The following is a 15311-nucleotide window of genomic DNA, read 5'->3' as shown; positions in this document are numbered from 1 at the left end:
TAAAATGCTACACTTTAAAACCATTCTATTAGATGGTCTTAGACAATGGTTTTTACAGTGTTGCTGTTGAAGTTCAATTTTTCATTACGTTATAGCAACAAAATAAAACCGTTCTCTTTGACTATTTTAAAGAACAGTTTTATAACCATTACAACAATTGTTTATCAAACAACAATTTTTTAATATTATTTAAATAATTATACAAGCTCGTCGTCGCCGTCGCACCTCCCATCACTGCTGCCATTAAGGAGCTCGAAGAGAAAGAAAGGGTTCACGCGGAGAGAGAAACACGATGAGGGAGGAGGAGGTTGCCTCTGTTGCTGCCAAGCCGTCGCTGGCGGGGTTGGGTTCGCCGTCGCTGTTGAGCTGTGCACTGCCGTTGGTATTTGGATCACCACTCTGTTTCAGCTACAACTCGCCACTGTACTGGTGAGCTTTACCCTGTTTCTGATTTCTCTTTGCTCGCCTAAGTTATCCCGTTGTTGCTGTGAGGGTTATTGTTAAAGTGTTTATGTTAACTGAAGCTGTTGCTGCGAGTTACTTTGCTGTCGCCTAATATTGATTTTAATGTTGATTTGGTATAATGTTATTCTGATGTTGATTTGGTAACTGGTAATTTGGAAATGCTGTTGTGATTTTATTTTGGTTTTAATATTGATTTAGTATGTAACTGGTTCTCTGGCAATGCTGCTTTGATTTTGTTTTGATTTTAATATTAATTTGTTATAATACTGTTATGATTTTGATTTGCTAACTAGATCTCTGAAAGAACTTATAAGTGGTATCGAATTAACCATGAAAATTTTGTAGCCATCAGACATGGATGTACGTATTGATCTCTGAATTAAAGCTTACTTGTGTATATAAGGTAAGATTGGGCTTTCTCAACCCAAGTGCTGCATATAGGATTGCATTAACTTTAATACTTTCTAGCATTTGTGTAGTTTTGATTAAATTATCAAAGTTTAGTATTTGCTTTACTCTGATTGCTTTCTTGTATTCTTGATTATTTTGTAAAGATTCTTGAAATGGACACCTATAGATACCACGGGCACTCTATGTCTGATCCTGGCAGGACATACCGTACATGTGACGAGATTTCCAATGAAAGACAAGTTTGTCCCACTACTGAGCAAAGCATATAATGTGCTGTTATTTTAATATCATGGAGTTCTTTCTCAAATTTTTCTCTTAGTTAATATGATTATAGGAGCGTGATCCAATTGAGAGAGTGAGGAAGCTATTATTGGCTCATGACATTGCTTCTGAGAAGGAGCTGAAGGTAATCAAAAGAAACTAGACTTCTTACTTTATTCTTCCGATGTGAAGTATGATAATTTTAAGGCTTGGTTATGTATAATACTATGACTTCTATATTGATGACATCTTTGCCAAATTTACCATGCCTTTTTTATTTTTTATTTCTTTGAAGATAGTTCATGGATTAAACTTTTCTTTATTATGATGTAAGGTATCAGACTTGACTTAAAGAATTATGGGCTACGTTATATTTTTTGTGGCTTCCAATTCATGTTTACCCCACTTTGGAGTTTGTAAATGGATTCGAGTCCTCTCATAGGGATTATAGATCTTATTATAGTAAGTACTGTTAAATTGAGTTATATTCTGCCTATAACTATTTCTGCTATGTGTAGAAGGTGCCTATTTTGTGAATTACTAGTAGTATTCATAGTTTTCTTTTAAGTTTCCAATTCAACTAGAGTTTAAGAAGATTTGTAGTTGGAACGTGCAAGTATATATTTTGATATTCTAGGGTTCAGATAAAACATTTTATTTTAAGTACTATGCTGAACATATTCAATTGATCTTCTCCTTTTAGGACATTGATGAAAGAGTATGAAAGGGCTGCGCTTCATCTTGATAAAGTTAAACTGGTTTGTAGTTTACTCTTAAAAGCTTTTTACTGCTGTTTGGAACCAAATGCACGATTCTTTTTAAGGATATCATTTAGCTTTTCTAGTTATTTGATTTTAGCTTAACTGATTACAAAGGAATTACTTTGAGAATTTTTTGAATGTGCTATTGTTTCAAACTTCAAATTAGAGCAGGTATTGTTATGATACTTCCAAGTACATAGTAAAGGTTATAAATTAGAAACATTTACTTGATAATTTAATAGTCTATCATGTTAAATCTTTCATGTAGATATATGGCATTTTGATATCGATTTGCGTGTACTGATAGGTCTTACAGAGATTAATTGATGTTCAAAAAGCAAAGGCTTGTGCATCAAAAGATGACCCTTTGGAGTTATGCTCACCTGTGACAAAAGTTACTCTTGTGGCTGAGGTGATGCTTTCTCCGCTCTAGTCAAATGTTGATGGCTACATGAAAATAAGATACATGAATATAGCATGTTAACAAAAAAATCCAGTTATTTTATCCCCAAAAGCAAAATGCAGTTAGTATTGATGGTTCACTTTATTTTATTTTGGATATTTTATACATTTCCTACCATTATGATTTGTAACTTGGTCTATGCGATGGTTCGCTTTAGTTTGCCTATGTCTTTGGTATGAACTACAGTAGCTGTAGAATTCCTATGTTACCTAATCATCTTGATGTGATATTAAAACCATTATGTACTCCCAAGTCTCCAACATCTCTTTCAATTCATGAAAAGAGGGTTGGGTTAGGTTAGGTATGTTAAATCCTGTCATTTGCAATTGAGAACAAAACAGGTAGACCTTGTTTTGTCATTAGTTACTTTGCTGATTGATTTTTTTTCTCTTTAATGAGATTTTGTTCTAAACAATGTTAGGAGAAAATAGTTCTGTGTCGTCATCGGTTACTGCTCTATAATCCATTGCTGTTCCGTGCTCTCCTCTCCGCTTGCGTCCGCTACAATGTCCCCCACTTGGTCTGCTGAGGTTCGGTTACGGTATGCGTTTGGATTAAGCTTATTTTCTATTATAAATCAAAGAGTTATTTAGCTGAATATGTTCTCTTTGTGTAAAAAGTTATGCATAGAACTTTTGTTTTAATTCAATTTAGTTTGAAATTAAAAGAGTTATTTAGTTGAACATGTTCTCTCTGTGTAAAAAGTTAAGCTAGAAGTTTTGTTTTAATTCAATTTAGTTTGAAATTAAGCTAGGAACTAATTTCAATGCAACATGACAAAACTATTGTAAATAAAGAATTATATAATTACAAAAAACTGTTGTGAAAAGTCACAAAAGACAATGGTGTTAAAACCGTTGTCAAAGACAACTACAAAATGGCATGCAATTAAAACTGTTGCAAAAAGAAACACCAAAGGCAATGCTTTTAAACCGTTGTCTTTGTGAATAATAAAACTACAACAGCTTAAAACCGTTGTCTATTCAGTTATGGTTTTAAACCGTTACATCATAAAAGACAACGGTTTTAAACCGTTGCCTATTCAGTAACGGTTCTAAACCGTTCTTTAAAAATTGTTGTCAAAACCGTTGTCTATTCTAGTAACTATGGCAACGGTTTTTTAGTTGCCGTTGCTTTAGATAAAAAACCGTTGCCTTTGAGCATTGGTAACGGCCGCATATACCACAGGTGAAAAACCGTTGCCAGAGCGTTGTCTAAAGTTTTAGGAACGGTTTTCCGATCTATGGCAACGGTTTTTGACCGTTGCGAAAAGCCTTATTTGTTGTAGTGAGAGGAGATTACAATGAAAGCTTAGATCAAGGATGCGACAATCAAAGATGAGAGGAGCCACAAGGATTTGATCAACCCTCTTAGCAACAACCACCTCCAAGGCACTGTCAACAACCACCTCCAGGTGGACCTCTGCGTGACAATCAACACCCACCATAAAATACCTATGAACCCCCTCCTCAACATAGCTTTGAACCACTATACTCACAAGCCCCCTAATACCAAACACCACCATATGACCCTAACCTTTATCCACCCAACCAACCACCATATGAACCGTATGAACCATACATAGACCCACCCCCATTCCAACACGATTACCTCCAAGAACCACCACCTTAATATTCACCATCTCCATACCCTTACCAAGAAGAACCACCTTCCTATTATGAGCCCTTTCTTCCAACAAATGAACCCTCCTATCCACCCCAACCTACATTGGATAACAACACTCTTATCTCTACTATCATTGGTCTCACCACTACACTCCAAAATATTATATCCCACAGGGACCAACCCTCTACCTCCAATATTCAACCCTCAAGCTTTACTGCACCACCACCCTTCGTGCAAGAATACCCACATACATCAATCCAAGAGCAACATGATCCCAATTATGCTACTGACCCCGAACAAGAGAGAAGGGATCGGTTTCACAAATTCATACTTCACAAGAAGCTAGAGGAGGCCCTAAAGGTGGAGGTAGGAGAGACCCTTGAAAGGAGCTGTCATGGAAAGGAAATCATCAAGGAGGAGTACAATTTTATACTAAAACAACTGGACAAAGCAGTAATTATTGAAGAGGAAGAAGTGGTTTGAATTTGATGGGAACCTTGAGTCATAGAGCCTCCTTCCAAGACGTTTGAATTTGATGTTGAAGAGGGTGTACAACCTCCGAGGCATATCATGGTTGAAGACTTTGTAGAGGTTGATCAAGAGATAGAGATTAAAGAAGAAAAAGCACAACCTCCCATGCCCTTGGTAAGTAATGAAGAAGAGATTGAACTGGAAGAAAGCTACTAGGAGGAAGAGGTTGAAATTGAAGAAGCTTGCAAAGAGGTGGAAGTTGTCAAGGAAAAGCTCAAGGGAATGGAGCTGGAAATCACCTTGCCAAAGTTGTTGGAGACCTCTTCCCCAAAGCCATCACCATCCATTCCTTCATTCAAGTGGGTAAATCTTTCATCTCTAAGATTAATTAGTCCACTTGAATATGCTTTGCTTGAGACGAATGGGCAACTTAGAGCTCTTTGTGGCTATAAGAGTAAGAGGGAGATGGTTAGTGGTAAGAATTGTCATGCAAGGTTCAATACGGTTGCATACTCAAAGTTGAAGTGCAAGGATTGGTGTAGAGCTCGATTGAATGGGTCTAGGAAGTTGTTTGGATGTCTCCGTAAGAATTCAGATTGCGTACCACCCGGTTGGAACAATATAGATCAAAGCGAAGACGGGTGCAAAAGCAAGGTTTGGGACCCCGGAATTCATTCTGACAATCAACTCTCTTGGGGCATTGTCACTTGCTTTAACTTGCTTGAAGGTTTTATGCAACTAATGTGAGACCCCAGAGGCTATTGGAAGTACAAACATTGGTGGGGATTCCTGGATGAGTTCAAGCACAAGCCTCCATGATAAGGAGCTCCCCAAATGTCCAACTTAAGGACTTTAACTAAAAGAGCTAGGTGGGAGACAACCCTCCATGGTATAAAAGTTCTTTTTCAGTCTTAGTTTATTTTGTTTTGTTTTATTCCTAGTTATATTTTATTCTATTTTTCTTAGTGTTCATTCATAATGTCTGCATCAGCATCTGCATTTTGCATTTTGCATACTGCATAAAAAAGGGGGGCAAACCACGCATGCGCGCAGGCCACGCGTGGGCGTCGATAGAAATTTCGCTCCCCCATCCAATGAATAGAAAGTTGTGATGGCATCATGCGGCTGGTGTGATCCGCGCACAATTCGAGCCACACGTACACATCTACGACGCGTGCGCGTTGCTTGCAACTTGGGAAATCCATGCGTAGGCGTCAAGCACGGGCACACGTAGATAGGACAATCGGCGTAAATTGGTGTTTGACCCGAGAGTTATGCTGCCATTGCGATGGAACTGTGCTGGTGGCACAAAATCATTCCACGTGTACGCGTCCCTGACGCGTGCGCGCCATTTTGCTTTCGGACCACCCACGCGTACGCGTGGGCGACGCTTACGCGTCGAACGGCCAACTCAGTTTTCACGTGTACGCGTGATGCACGCATACGCGTCGCGCCCTGTTTTTAAATTCTTACTTATTTCTTCTCTCCTTTCTCCTTCTTCCCTCCTCCTTTCTTCCTTTCTTCTTCTTCATCTCTTTAACTTCTCATCCCTCTCCACTTTCATTCTATTTTACTTAATTTATTTGCACACTTTCATTCATTGTATTTTAATTTTGTGTATATTTTTATTTTCTTTTCTAAATTTATTATTTTTCCATTGGTGTTAAATGTTCTTATTCAATTGTTAAATCCTTTCTTGAATTATTCTGGTGCTTCATGACTTGTTTTATTCTGATTGGGTATTATTATTCATAAGTCAATGCTACTCTTTTATGATACTTGCATTTCATTTGCATTAATATGCACTTATACTATCTTGCATTACCTACTATCTCTTCCCCTTTTTTGCAAGTTTTTTGCACTATTGGTATGCCACGTGCTTCTATTACTTTCTCACGTACATGTTGTAGCTACCATGTAATTGAGACCCTCATTATTTGGCATTATTCCACCCATACCTTATTTGTTTTTTTATCTTTATTTCTGGGTTACTTTTCTTCTTTTTCCTCTTCTTTCAGGATGGCCACCGAGGAAGGAAAACGGAAAACTTTTACATTGGGCGATAAACAAGTTCCTACACACAATCTTTGGAGAAAAGCATCAGTGTAGCAACCCGTCCACCTGCACATCTCAGCATGCACCGAGGACGGTGCAATCTTTAAGTGTGGGGAGGTCGATACCGACTTCCGTGGGTTAGTTATTTCCTATTTCAACACCAATATTTAATTTTTCTTGTTAAATTAGTTGTTGCATTTGCATATTTGATTGCATGTTTGTTTAATTTTGTGCATATTTTACCACTACTTGATTAAAGTAATGAGTTTCTTTTCAAGACCCTATTTTATAGTATTTCACTAATTTAAATTTAAATTTTTGTTAAACTTGTTTGAAGATTGTAAATTGGAACATGAATTATAGCTAAGAACACACAACCTGTGAGATTTGAGCTTAATTACATGGTTACATTATTTAACCATAATATTTTATTCCTGTGTGTTTCCTTCTCTATAATTGTAATCTATATTTTGTTCCAGTCTATATGTCCATTATTTAGTGTATTTACATGCTTGCATATGATTGAGGCTATCACTTGAGTTCAGCTCACTCATCCCAAATAGTCTACCCTTTCAATCACCTTTCTTTGCCACCTTGAGCCTTTTAATCCCCCTTTGTTCTATATTTTACCGCATCACTAGCCTTAAGTGGAAAAACAATTAATTACCCTAATTGAATCTTTGGTTAGCTTAAGATAGAGATTGTGTATTAATTAAGTGTGGGGAACTGTGGGAGCTTGGGTTGATGAAAGTGTACAGTGTTTGAATGACAAAATATTGGGAATTTAGGTATTTACTCATGTGAAACAAAAAAAAAATTAAAAATTCATGTGCATTGATATGTTATGTTTACTTTTATATTCTTAATAAAAAAATTCAAATAAATATATAAATAAGTAATTAAATAAGGGGACAAAATTACGCCAATGCTAAGTTTAATAATCAATGCATATATGGTCAAATTAAAGAAAAGTTGATGCAGGAGTATGTGATGCAAAAGTGGAAATTATAGGAAGCTAGGCATGAATTTAGAGTTACATAGAGTGTGTGTGTGTGTTAGGTAAGAGCTTAGGTTAGTCAAAGATTCATATTTCAGCTCGCTTGGCCATACATATATCCTCACCCTTACCTTAGCCCCATTACAACCTTAAAAAGACCACATGATGTTTGCATTGGTATACTAAATTTTTGTTGATTGGTTAGATGAAGAACAAAGTCTAGAAAGCATGACTAAAGAAGAGTAGAGTGATTAACCCTAGATACTTGAGAGATTGGAGTGCATATACACTACCAGTGAGGGTTCAATGCTTGACTCTATGTTCCTTGCTTTCATGAGCTATCTTCTTACAAGTTTACTTGTCTTTTATTGTATGATTTGAATTAGTGGAATCTGATTTATGGTTGTCTTGGAGAACTTATTTGCTTTTAATTAAGTAGATAGGAACATCTTAGCATATAGTTGCATTCATATAGGTTGCATCTCATGAGCCTTACCTTTCCCTCATTCATTCTGTATATCTCCTTGAGCTTAGCATGAGGACATGTTAATGTTTAAGTGTGGGGAGATTGATAAACCACTATTTTATGGTTTATCTTGTGCTAATTTGAGTGGTTTTTATCAATTCTTTGCTCACTTATCCATATAATTTGCATGGTTTTACAATTCCTTCCTGATTTTGTGATATAGTTGAAAACATGTTTCCTAGGCTTTTAAACTGTCAATTTTAATTATCTTTTATTACCATTCGATGCCGTGATCTGTGTGTTAAGTGTTTTCAGGCTTTATAGGGCAGGAATGGCTTAAAGGATGGAAAGGAAACATGCAAAATTGGAAGGAACACAAGAAAATGAAGTTTTGAGAAGTTGGCAGCGACATGCACACATGGGTGACGCGTACGCGTGCTTAGCGCAAAGGATGAGCGACATGTACGCGTGACTGACGCATATGCGTGACAAGGAATTTTGCCAAACGACACACACGCGTGACTAACGCGTACGCGTGACATGCGCCACATGCAGAAAGTTGCAGAAAGTGCTAGGGGCGATTTCTGGGCTCTTTTTGGCCCAGTTCCAAGCCCGAAAAACACAGAATAAGAGCTGCAAAATGGGAGAAATACAAGAGAGAACTCATACAACATTCAATCACACAATTTGAGGTTTTAGATGTAGTTTCTAGAGAGAGAGGCTCTCTCCTCTCTCTAGGTTTTAGGATTTCTCTTAGTTTAGGTTTATTTCTTCTCAATTCCAGGTTCAATGTTCCTTCAATTTAGTTTCTCTTCTACTTTTAATTGTTCTAGCATTCTAGTTTACTTCTTTTCCTTGTTGATTACTTTATGTTGACAATTTGGTTTATAAACTCCATGTTAGATTTGATTTCTTTGTTTAATTCAATTTGAGGTATTTCATATTTATGATTTTAATTTAGCTTTTTATATTCTTAGCTTTGGTTGAGTAATTGGAGACGCTGGAGTTATCAAACTCCTTTATTGATTGTCAATTGAAATTTTCTGGTTGATTTGGGTCCCTCTGAAGCTAGTCTTTCCTTAGGAGTTGACTAGGACATGAGGAATCAAATTGATTAGTCCACTTGACTTTCCTATATTTAGTAAGGGTTAACTAAGTGGGAGCAATGAACAATTCTCATCACAATTGATAAGGATAACTAGGATAGGACGTCTAATTCTCATATCTTGCCAAGAGTTTTCTTAATTATTAATTTACTTTCTTGCAATTTACTTTTCTTGTTCCTTATTCAAAAACCCCAAAAATATACTTTTCCATAACCAATAATAACTACACTTCCCTGCAATTCCTTGATAGACGACCCGAGGTTTAAATACTTCAGTTATTAATTTTATTGGGTTTGCTTTAGTGACAAATAAGTTTTTGTACGAAAGGATTATTGTTGGTTTAGAAACTATACTTACAACGTGATTACTTTTGTAAAATTCTTTACTAGCAAAAATCCGTTCGTCAGTACGCGTCGTCCAGGCTTACGCGTGGAACGCCCCACTTTTTTTTCAAAAACATGAGGGAAGACAATTATAGCACAATCTTGGTATTCATTCCAGCTAGATACTTCAAAAACACCTAGAATTTCATGCAATACTCAAAATCAAGTATTTTTCTTCAAAATTGCCAATTTAACCAAAACAAGATCAATGAAATCCTCATAAAGACTCTAACAAACTCAACAAAATAAAAAAAAATCAAGCACACTTAAACAAACTCAACATAATCATGCAAAGACTCTAAAACTACCTGTAATAAACTTTGTACAAGGAGGATCATACCATGGTGGGGTATCTCCCACTTAGCATTTTTCTTTAACGTCTTGAAGTTGGACGGTCATGAGCTTGCGATCACCTCTTAGGAACATCCTCAAAGATATCCATCTTATCCTCCCTGTTGGCCTTGGTAAGAGTGTCCTTCAAGGGGAAATGCTTCCACTTGTCAATTGAACCATGATTGGGTGCCTTGTTTCCTTGGGGATATGGAAGTTGTGGATCCTTTCCTTTTTCCTTACTAAGCCCTCTTATACCCAAGTTTCTATTGACACTTATCTCATCATCACTCCTAAAGTGTTCTTCAATTACAACATCTTCAACAATGTCACAACCAAAAATTGAATGTACCTCTAGAGGTTGCCTCATGGTTTCCTCCAATTTGAACTTCATACTACAAGAAAACCAGGATTTTGCTACGCTTTTAAAGCGTGGCGAAAAGTGGGAAAAAGCGTAGCGATAACTTTTTGCCACGCTTTTTAAGCAACCGGCATGCTTTTGAAAGGGTCACAACTGCTAGCGTGCCGGATATTCTATTGCCACGCTTTTGGTAACCTATGGCCACGCTTTTTTTGTTGCCATGCTTTTATCTATTGCCACGCTTTTTAAGCCTGGCCGTATGCGAGAGGATATGGCTACGCTTTTAAAGCATGCCAGTAGCTAGGTATGGTTACGCTTTAAAAGGGTGCCAATAGCTAGAGATACAACTATGCTTTTAAAGTGTGGCAAAGTCACGAGAGATATGGCTACACTTTTAAAGCGTGCCAGTAGCTAGAGATATGGCTACGCTTTTAAAGCGTGCCAGTAGCTAGAGATATGGCTACACTTTAAAAGCGTGCCAATAGCTATAGATATGGCTACGCTTTAAAGCGTGGCGAAAAGTGGCTGTTGTACGAAATAGCTACACTTTTAAAACGTGGTTATAAGTTTGTTCAAGTTCAATTTTTTTTAAATCTTCCTAATAAAACCTAATAAAATTCATAGATAATATAAAATTTAGACAATATAAAACCTTCATAAACTTGTACACCAAATATAGTGGTTGATCACATGACAAGCTCTAACAAAAAATCAAAGTGATAACAACTACCCATGAATTTGTAATACATGCATTACAATTCTAACAACTATTACATTATCTAATTCCTTTAAAAACTACAAAATACATATTAAAAACTACAAAATACCCTTCACTCATGTGATGTCTTGCTGGTCATTTGAGATATCATAGGCCAACCCTTTTCATCTGCCCTTATCTGTCTGCTTGTCCTCATCGCTCGCCACAATCCTGAAGCTTTCGGAGGAAACCTTGCTGTCTTGATATACCCTTCTTCAAGCTGCTTCCGAAGAAAGCTGATAAACTGGGAACTGATAAAGCCACATCTCCAGAACCATTCAAATCAGAGATAAGCAATCCCTTTGAAGCAAAGCTATTTGAGACTCAAGACCGTGTAATTTTCTGTCAATCTCTGAACTCTTTCTGCTTATTTCTCAAGTTTGGCATTAGCAGAGCGCAACTTGGCTACCACTTCTAAAGATTTCTCTTCAATGCTAGCAACCAATGCATTTGCTTCCACCAACTTTGACTCTACTGAAAATTTAACATTTGCATGCTCTGAGCGCATTTCTCGCACAGCCTTCTCTAGCTGTTTATGCAAAAAGATTTACATATTAGCAAGCAGTAATTGTTAACTGTGAATTATTAAAATAAGAAAAGAATAATCATGGTTTCCACAAATAAGCTTTAATATAAGAATCATGCTTTTCTTTATTTTGAAAAAGAAGAATTAACACTAATACAAGTATTTATATAATAATAAAAAAAATCTTACATCAAGAACACATTCTTTCTCAATACCCAAGGCCTTCCTCAAATGCTCTTCTCGATTCCCTGCCTCAGAGATGGCAATTAAATGAGCAGATTTTTCTCTTTTAAGAGCATCCTTCACTTCTGCCAAATCTTGATTCAGCTCATTATACTTAGAGCTCCACTCTTTTTTCTCAATCAAGGGAAGCCCCATATTATATTGATACTCGTAAAGCTGGCCCCAAAAAAAGGAAAACAAATTAGCTAAAAGAAAATTAACCAAAGTAACCATGAACAACAAATAGTGTACACTACTACATATAGATAAAAGTGGACATTTGACCAAAATCCAATTTCCTTAAGCAGTATGGAAGAAAGTAAAGAAGAAAACACTAGAAAAGAGACATTAGAAAGCTTTATGAACTGATACCCACAAGACAAAGACAGACTTGAGAGATAAATTGCCACAAGCCTAGTTCTTTGGACAACATAACAAGCTGCCAACCCAAAACCAAAGTTAAAGTTTCAGTGCTGAAAAAGTAAGTTAAAATTTCACAAAATAGCCTGAATCCGGTTTAGACTGGTATTACTCTCTTAATTTATAAAATAGGACTTCGAGTTTTTGCTACATTAAATAAGAACCAAACATTCAAATAAAAACCAAGAAGTTCAACCAAGAGAATACTAGAGAAGTACAGAAAATATGCCAACCAAGAATCTAGAATAAATTAAAAATCATAACAAAAATCAAGAACTGAAATACTTAGGAACAGACTAGAATTAACTTAAGAACAGAACAGAAAAACAAATAGAAATAGTGAAAAATCAGACAAAAAAATCAAGAACCAACCTGAGTCAGAGGCTCCATTCTTGATGATGCAGACAGAGAGTGGCAGAGTAGAGGGAGGAGTGGAAGAAGACGCAGTGGCTGCCAGAAAAGGAGAGGCGTTGGACGACAATGGCTAGACGTGGCTCGACGATGGAGGGCGAAGGGGCTTGACGCGATGGCGCAGGGGATGAAGATGTTGCTACCTGCCGGCTCGATAGTACAGCAAAAAATAGAAAGGGGTTACGTGTTTGCAGCGACGAAAGGGATCGGCAGCGGAGGGAGCATTGACTGAGGCATTGCGAGCGTCAGCGATGTTCTTCGCAGAGTGCTATGGTTCTACGCGGAGTGCTAGGGTTCTTCGATGTTCTTTGGAGTGCTGAAGAGAGGGTTAATCGTCAGTTTTTAGGGTGAGGGACAATGAAGAGAGGGTTAACGCTACCATATCTGAACGGGTTAGGGTTTAGGTTCTTTGAAGGAGGGAGAAATGGGATAGGGCCAGTGCACCATGAAGATGGAGAAAGATGAAGTTTTGAAGAGAGAGGGTGTGCCAATTGTGTAACTCAAGGTCATTTTGAAGGACTTCACTGAAACATTTTTTTGTGTCGAATCTTTTGGCCACTCTTTTAAAGCGTGCCAAAAGACTTCTAGGAAAAAGCTACGCTTTTAAAACGACACAATAATGAAACTCTGTCACCACGCTTTAAAAGCATGCCTGTTTCTCTCTATGCCTATGCTTTTTAAGCGTAGCAAAAAAAAACGTGGTCAAATCTCTAATCAATTGTTACCCTCATAAAAGCGTGGCCATTTCCCTTTTTGCCACACTTTTGAAGTGCAGCAAAAAAACCGTGGCCAGATCTCTCCTCAGTCACCACCCTCATAAATAAGTAATACCCCGAAAATACATCTAATTTAAACCGGGATGTCTTTAAGAATGGCCTCCCAAGTAAGATTGAGGATGGTCTATCCAAATCAATGGGAGGTGTCTCTAGGATATGGAAATCCCCCGAAAAAATTAAGTCATGAATTCTCACCATTACATTCTGAGCAATACTGAAAAGAGGAAAGTTGTCGGTAAAGAATTTCACAAAAAAATAATTGCGTTGCAAGTATAGTTCTAAACCAACAATGAATTCTCAAATCAAATTTAATATGGATGTCACTAGTTCAACCCCAATAAAATAAACGAGAGTATTAATTCCGGGTCGTTCTCCTTAGGAATTACAATGAAGTGCTTTATTATTAGCAATGAAGGGATGTTTTGGGGATTTTGTAATAAGGAACAAGAAATGTAAATAACAAGAATTAATAAAAGAAAGGAAGAACTCTTGGCTAGTCATAGGTAATTGAGATCACCATCCTTGTCTACAAACCAAATATTGACAATTATGAGGGACCAACCCATTAAGTCTACTTCTAAGCTTTAAGTACGTCAAAAGTCTGCTCCTAAGCTTGAAGTACGTCAAATAGGCTTGATCAACATCAACCATAAGTCCCAACCTAGCTATTAATTAGCTTAATAGTAGGTTAGTGTCAATGGACATCAAATTGACCACATAGGGTTCTCAAATCACCAATTCAATGAAACACAATGACTCAAGGTTACTCAATTCCTTTAGCCTATGCCAAGAGTAAAGAAAACTACTCTAAAACTAGTGAAAACATTTTAACAAACACCTAGAGTGCAATAAAAGTAAACATCATCAATTGCAAGAATTAAAGGTAGCTACAACTAATCAAAGCAAGAAATCAACAATAGGAACTAAGGTAAATATAAAAGGACATGGAATTCATAAATTGCATTAAAACAAAATGGAAATCAACAAGAGAGTTCATAAACTAAAATTAACAAAATAAAGGAATCAATAAGAGAGTTAAAGTACTAGAACAAATAAAAGTAAAGGAAAACTAAATTGAAGGAGACAGATATCTAGATCTAAAAAGGAGTAAAACTAAGAACGCTAATCTAGAGAGAGGAGTGATGCACCACTATTTCGTGGTATATTTTATATTGAATTGAGTGGATTTTATCAACTTTTCTCATATTTATTCACTAAAATAGCATGGTTTCATAAATTCTCCTTAATTTGTTCTTAAGTGTAAAAACATGCTTTTTAGGTCTTTAATTTGCTAATTTTAATTCACCTTTGATTCCACTCGATTCCTTGATATGTGTGTTAGTGATTTCAGGTTGAAAAGGCTAGGAATGGATCAAAGGAGTGAAGAGAAAAGCATGCAAAGTGGAGAATTCATGGAAAATCAAGGATTGGGAGTGCATCCATCGACGCGCACGCGTGGATATGAAGTCGCATGGGGACGCGTACGCAAGTAGGTAGAATCATGCACTTTTTGTAAATAGCATATTATCAACTTTGTGGTTTATCTTCTGTTGAATTTAGGGTATTTTATCAACTTCTCCCACATTTATTCACTAAAATAGCATGGTTTTGTAAATTCTCCTTAAATTGTGCTTAAGAGTGAAAACATGCTTTTAGACAAAAAATTGATAAATTTAATTCACTTTAATTCCATTCGATGCCTTGATATATTTGTTAAGTGATTTCGGGTTTAGAAGGTAAAGATTGGATTGAAGGAATTAAGGAAAAGCATGCAAAGTGGGGGAACTCATAAAGAATTGAAGGAATTGTTAAGCTGTCAATCCTGACCTCTTTGTACTAAATCGATCATAACTTGAGCTACAAAGGTCCAAATGAGACGATTTCAGTTGTGTTGGAAAGCTAACATTCGGGACTTCAAAATGATATACATTTTGTCATAGTTTCCTTGTAGTTAGGCAACACGCACACATTGCCCATGCGTGCGCATCGCAGGATTAGCGTGGGCCATTTTGAGCAATTCGTGGTCAGCGATTTTTGAGGCAT

General features: G+C 36.7%; 1 protein-coding gene across 5 annotated transcripts; it reads left to right on the top strand.

Moving 5' to 3' along the window:
- LOC107609206 lies at positions 211–2903 on the top strand. Of its 5 annotated transcripts, none has more exons than XR_002362203.1 (6): positions 211–429; positions 811–868; positions 1020–1115; positions 1211–1282; positions 1472–1599; positions 1841–1891. XR_002362203.1 is itself a non-coding variant. In XM_021122624.1 (6 exons), exons 1-5 carry the CDS (start codon positions 293–295, stop codon positions 2689–2691), a joined length of 408 nt encoding a protein of 135 aa, XP_020978283.1. In that variant the 5' UTR covers positions 211–292; the 3' UTR covers positions 2692–2702; positions 2783–2903. The 5 variants fall into 5 exon arrangements, 4 of the variants coding, with proteins under 4 accessions (XP_020978283.1, XP_020978286.1, XP_016166566.2 ...); XM_021122624.1 differs by lacking the exons at positions 1472–1599; positions 1841–1891 and adding exons at positions 2647–2702; positions 2783–2903; XM_021122627.1 differs by lacking the exons at positions 1472–1599; positions 1841–1891 and adding exons at positions 2647–2702; positions 2793–2900.

The sequence above is a fragment of the Arachis ipaensis genome, chromosome B01 (assembly GCF_000816755.2).
Source record: "Arachis ipaensis cultivar K30076 chromosome B01, Araip1.1, whole genome shotgun sequence".
NCBI classification, from domain to species: Eukaryota; Viridiplantae; Streptophyta; class Magnoliopsida; order Fabales; family Fabaceae; genus Arachis; species Arachis ipaensis.
The sequence above is the reverse complement of the archived record's forward strand: the minus strand, read 5'-3'. Positions and strand labels throughout refer to the sequence as shown.